General features: G+C 49.8%; 1 protein-coding gene across 1 annotated transcript; it reads right to left on the reverse strand.

The window, feature by feature from the left end:
• Positions 1–2,411: 2,411 nt before the first annotated feature.
• On the reverse strand, positions 2,412–5,501 carry HOXC9 (homeobox C9). Its single transcript, XM_065858925.2, has 2 exons — positions 4,781–5,501; positions 2,412–2,851 (listed from the first exon to the last, which is right to left on the reverse strand). Exons 1-2 carry the CDS (start codon positions 5,343–5,345, stop codon positions 2,607–2,609), a joined length of 810 nt encoding a protein of 269 aa, XP_065714997.1. The 5' UTR covers positions 5,346–5,501; the 3' UTR covers positions 2,412–2,606.
• Positions 5,502–6,197: the final 696 nt, after the last annotated feature.

Raw genomic sequence — 6,197 nt, forward strand, 5'->3', positions numbered from 1 at the left:
GCCTATTTTTTTGTCTCCTTTGGCTGCTGTGGAGGAGAAATTCAATGGCTGAGTCGCACCAGCGCAGCCTCCCAGCAGGGCCAAATGGCATTTTATAACTGGTGTAACCCTTCACCGGGGGACAGGGCGGAGTGGGGGGGGGTTGAGGATACGGGGGCCTTGCACATGAACTAAAACTGCGGCAGGATTTTAACCCAACCCAACCCACCACCAACAAAAGAAAAGCCCAACCAGCAGCTCGGTGCAGACAAAGGGGCATCTCCTGCGCTGCCCGCCGCCTCGGGGGGGGTCTGGCTGCAAGAAGGGGGGGGAAAGGGGATGGAGGTGGGAGGGGGGGACTGGGGAGAGGAGGGGGGGGGCAGGAGGAGGGAGCAGCCTGTGGTCGCACTGGAAATGAGATCCGCTCGGAATGAAAGGGGGGCCAAAATGAACTTCCATACATCACGGCTTTTCAACATCGCTAAACGCTCCTGACAAGCCCCTCCAGAGAGCCGGGTCCGAAACTGCCGCCAAAGTCCTGTCCAAATGATGATTTTTAATCATCCCCCCCCCCTTTAATTAATAATGAGAAAACGAGGGTGTTTTCTCCCCTCTTGCGGAGGTGGCCGAGCCGCTTCCCGCCCCTGCGGGATTTTATTCTTTATTTGAGGCGGGATGGACAGAGGGAGAGAACAGACGGGAGGGAAAATCATAATAACAGTAATAATAATAATTTTTTTAAAAAAATGAATTGACATGACTTAGATGGAACGATTTCCTCCTTCTTCTTCTTTCTTTTTGGTCCATAAATCTTTCTCTCTGCTAAGATGTTTTCTAACCTGACCATTCCACCGCGCCCGATACGGTTGTGTTTGTTTTGGGTTGGTTTGTTATTTTCCGAACAGCCCCAGCACAAAACGGGGATTGTAAAAGGGGTTTCTTAGCGTCCCCCGCTCCAGGGATGTCTCCGCCGATAGATCGCGGTGCGCCTGTCCCCCTCCGGTGACAAAAATAGACCCCTCTTGAAAAGCGAGGACACAAATCAGGGCAAGGAAAAGAACCCTCCAAATGCTTCAGCAAGAAATATTAAAGAGCAATATTTTATGAGATCAGCAGAAGTAATCGCTTCCAGATTTCTTGGGTTTTTTTTATTCCGGAGGAACCGGGACGAGGGCGACAAACGTATCTCGCTCGCCTGCTCTGGTTTTGATTAGCAAGATTAAAACGCTGCTCCACTCATTTCATTAAAGAAAGGGACCTATAACAAGTTTTTATGATTAAACATCCCTCGCTGCTCGTTTTTCAGACAATCTCCTGCCTCTCGTTGCTCATTCAGCGCCCCGGGAAGGAGCCGCTGCCCAACGCGGCTCCAGGCGCTGTGGGCAGCGACTTTCTCGCCTTCACACAACCCGCCGCACCCCCAGCTTGCTTTGCTTTGCTATTTTATCCCTCAATCTCCCCCGTGTAGTGCGAAGGAAGCTGGGGGGGGTGTCTCCTTTTTATTTTTGTACCTTTTAGCCCGAAAATGTGCAGGCTGCCGCATCGCCACCACACATTGCTTTCTTTATTCTCTTTCTTCCCCCTGGCTCTTCTCCACCCCAGACATATTTTCTGTTAATTTACAATTTTTCCCCTTCTCCTGGGCTGTCTTGCGAGAAGCAGCACTTCCAGCAACCCTCCGAGGTTTTTGGCAAGGCTCGGCTAAAGCAGAAGCGGATGGCAGAGAGCGGATGCCTTTGCCAGCTCCTCTATTCCCAGCATCCATATTTAGTCTTTTTACATATCCTTCGATTGCCCGGGGTCATAAATTAGTACAATTAATTATCCCAATCTCAAAATTGATGGCGTATATAACCCTTACCTCAGCGCCTTTTTATTATGGTGCTCTGCAATAGAAAAGTGCTGGGGAAGGAAGCAGAAATCTCTGCTCCGCACTGCTCTGGGGGGGATGCTCGGGGTCCCCCCCCGAGGCACCGGTACCGGCACCGCCTGGCAAAGCCCCGGGGGCTTCACTTGGAATAAAAAGACACCTACATACTGATATTTTTTGTTCTTTTTTCTTGTTCCCGTGACGTTATATATATTTACATAGAGCTGCTCTACAATAGCGAACATAACAATATTACAGAACGGTTCTGAGACGAGAATAAAATACACAAATAAGTACAGCAGAAACGTTCAACACCATGACAGAACATCATCGAGCCATATTCCCTTCAGTCTCTTTTTTTTTTTGCTCTTTTTCCTCTCTTTTTTGTACAAAATATTCACTCACGAGCTCGCGGGAGTAAAAAATAAAAATACTGCATCAGTTTAATTTATGAAATAAAATACTAAACAAAACAAAACAAAAATTCAAGTACTTCTTGTGTTGGTTTTCTGAGGAGCACGAAACAAAACCCAAGGAAGAAGAAAGGAAGAGAAACCAAACCCCCCGAACATCTTTCTTTTATTGTGTTGCATTTTAGAAAAGACTCGTGTCCCAAACGCTGTGGTTGCCTATAACGCTAAACATTCATCCGCACATTCAAAGTCAGCAACATTTCAACCCCCCGAAACAGCCTCTTTTTTATTTTCTTCCCTCTTTTTTTTTCTCCTCTCCACCCTCGTTTCTCATTGACTGGACTTTATTGCTGTTCCTTATCGGTTTTTTCTTTATTCATTTTCTTCATTTTCATTCGCCTGTTCTGAAACCAGATTTTGACTTGGCGTTCAGTGAGATTAAGGACTCTGGCTACTTCGTACCTCCGGTCCCGTGTAAGGTACATATTGAATAAAAACTCTTTTTCCAGTTCCAGGGTCTGATACTTTGTGTAAGGACATCTTTTCTTCCTCGTGGAGCGCGCATGAATCCAATTTGCGACGGGATTGTCTGAGAAAGAAGATTTTTATATTGTTTTGGGGGGCAAAAAATAATCAGTGTATACATCTGGCCTTTCTTCCCCCCCTCCCCTCCACGTTCTGGTGCATCTAGAGCGAGAAACCTGTTTAATTAGTAGATCTTACCTAAATATTTTAAGTGACCTTCAGAAGAGTTTAATCTGTTTATTTTGGAGGGGTCATTTCCTTTTCTTTTGCCGCTCGCTCGCACATAAAAGTTTCAGTAAATAAAACTGGAGCGATGGGTTTAAAATAATAATTATCCACATGACTGCTACTCGCAGTAATCTAAGAACATAGTCATAAAAAGTCAAAATTCCCACCATTTCATAGGCCCATAAACTCTTTTTACAACCTCGCCTCTCCAATACTCGCCCTAGAAGAGCTTTCCCAGACCTGCAAAGCCGAGTTTGTTTTCTCAATATCTGAAGGATGACACGCGAGGTGTCCCACTGGCTCCCCGAAATTGGCTTGGTTTTTGTCCCCCCCCCCTACTCTAAAGGACCTTCCGCGCTGCTGCCACATCCCGCTTGGTCAGGGGAGCAAACCCCATCTCTCCCTTCCTTAGGAGAAGGTTTTTCCCCCCCTCTACCCGTTTTAGGCGGCTGCTTAAACCCGAGACTTTTCCCCCCCTGATTCCTCGCCTTATTTTTATCACGAGGGTGCCTGGCACCAGCCCGCCTGTCATAAATAGAGATGCGAGCGCCTTGCCAGATAGACAGGGAGATATCGAGGCACCCAGGTGCTCCCAAGATGCTGACACCCAGTTTGATCGCTCGGAAATCATCCCGGGGGGGGTCCCACCCAAGCCAGGGCACGGCCGAGCGGCTGCGGGGGTGTGCGGTACCCGGCAGCTGCTCCCTCCTCACCATCATCATCCTCCCTGCATCCCCCCCGTGGGTGCTGAGCTTCCTCTCCCGGATGCTTTGCTGAAGAGGGGCTGCATTTGGAATGGAGGGGGGGTTATTTCTTTTAATCCCGAGAGTAAACTGAGCTCCTGTCTGCACCCCCAGGAGCTGCTCCCCTCTGCAGACCTGGGCTCCAGGCTCCCCTGGACCTGGGGGTGATGGTGGCGGTTACCTGACTCCTGCCCCTACAATCTTCAAGCTTTCCTGATGATTGCTTTTGCTTTATTTTTTAGTTCCCCCCCCTCCCTCTCTCACTGGGGCTGCAGAAGATGTTTCTTCAAGTGTATGGTCCAATGTCCTGCGCTCTCTGCCTTTTCCCCCCAGCTACCTCCACACACTTAGTTTATGCCTTTACAATTCCAATTTTCCCCCTTACTTCTCCCCTTACACACCCCCCCACCCCGGCCCCCTACCCAGGACACCCACCTTTTCATTTATTCCCACGTGTTGGGAGCATTTTATGAATAATTGCACCGCTGGAGCTTTTTATTGATTTTTAAAATAGATAAAGAGACACCTCTGCATTTATCCAGAGATATTCCCTTCCCCTCCCTAAAAAAAAGCCACTCCACATCAATACGTTCACTCCCAGGCAGCTACAACTCTTCCTTGTTCTTTGAAAGTGGAAATATTTGAAAGCAAAGAGGCTTCTCCCTCTGCCTACCCCCCTCTCGCTCCCTCTCACACACGCACTCTCCTATTTCTATATTTTTGTTAATTCCCCCCGGTGGAAGGTGATGAATATTTGCTCAAAGAAGCCAACAGCCCCCCCTCCCAGCCCCCAACCTTGGAAAAGAAACCAAAATAATCATAAAATAAAGACTAAAGAGCCCAAAACAAAGTACAGATATTCGCTCTCCGGCTCTGCGAGGCGGACTCACTCAAACCCCCAGATCTTCCTGCGTATCTGGAGTTTTAGGGTCGGGCTCTCTAAGGTAATTTCATTTTATTGAGTAGGGTCCTGGAAGCCGTAATGCCTCCCCGGGTCGTAAACAAGAATGACTTCGACTTACTAGGGTCTAATTCGTGCTTTTCTTCTTTGTGTTTGCTGGAAGCGATGGCTTCGGACTCCGGGGAAGGAATTGTCTGCGCTGCTCTGTCTCTCAGCTCCCCCGGAGCCCCGTACATGTAGTCCGCGTAGCCACGGCCGTCGGCGGGGCCGCACTCCCCCCGGCGCCCGGGGAAGGCGTCGGGCTTGAGGCCGTAGGGGCGAGCACCGGGGGCGAAGGCCGGGAAGGAGACGGCCCCGGCGAGGGGTTCCAGCCAAGTCCGCATGTACCTGGGCTCGGCCCCCACGGGTGCCTGGGGCGCGTAGGGGTGGTGGTAGCCCACGGAGGATTGGGAGTGGACGGGAGCCCAGGAGGTGGTAAAAACGGCCGGCTTGGGGGCGAAACTGCAGGATGGAAAGTCGGCACAGTCCGGGACTAATCCTGACGGTCGGGCAGCAGCCGGGTGGGAGGCAGAGCTGGGGAACCTGGAGGCCAAGAGCTCTTCGTTCTCGTGGCTTATCAAGGAGTCAACATAGTAGTTGCTTATGGGGCCAGAAGCCGACATGGTTCCCCCCTCTTTTACATTCATAAGATTATTGTATGAACTGTATGTGTACTTTTTATCTTCTCATAGAACAATCAGGGCAGGTAATTATTTTTTCAGCCTTTCCCAGTGTGCCATTGGCTGCCCGCCCTCACGTGATTGTATTTACCCAAAAATATAGCGTGGATCAATCCGCAGGTCTTTTTTTTTTCTTCCCTTTTTTTTTTTTTGTGTGTGTGTGTCTCTCTCTCTCTCTTCTCTCTTATTTTTTTAATAACGCCACCCGGTTTATCCTCAATGCGCTGGCGATGGGGCGGAGATGGGGAGGAGGGAGGCTCGGCTGAGCCTAAGCCGGGGATGCTCTACCCGCGGGTGGGGGGGGAGATCTACCCTGGTGCTAAGGAAGGTGGAAGGTAATTGTGGAAGGTAGTCCAAGGAACTATTTCTTGACGTAATTTGTCTCTGTCCTTCGCTTCTGCAGCTTCTCGCCTCTAATGGATACATTAAATTGAATATCGGTGGGAAGGGGAGAGAGGGGAGAAGTGGAGGTGGGTTCCCCACTTGGAGAAAGGAGCTTGAAGCGGGGGGGGGGGGGGGAAGCTTTTAGGCTAAAAGCAAAGGGAGCTTTTGTCATCTTTTGCAGCCCTGTCTCATCGCCAGGCTGCTGAGCAGCTGAGGAATCTGTGGGGCACAGGCACATCCAGTCCTGCTTCGAGAAATAAGTGTTTTCAGGAGGGGAAATGATAACCATAGAGTACGAGGGGTATGTTTGCAAAGAGGAGGGGGAAAGAATAACAGCAGCAGGACGCCCCCCCCCCCCCCCCAAAAAAAAATAAGGCAAAGCCTGAGCTTTTGCAGTGAAAAGCTGCGTTATTCGGCGAGTAGTCCTGGATGTTT

The sequence above is a fragment of the Patagioenas fasciata genome, chromosome 28, assembly GCF_037038585.1.
Source record: "Patagioenas fasciata isolate bPatFas1 chromosome 28, bPatFas1.hap1, whole genome shotgun sequence".
Taxonomy (NCBI): domain Eukaryota; kingdom Metazoa; phylum Chordata; class Aves; order Columbiformes; family Columbidae; genus Patagioenas; species Patagioenas fasciata.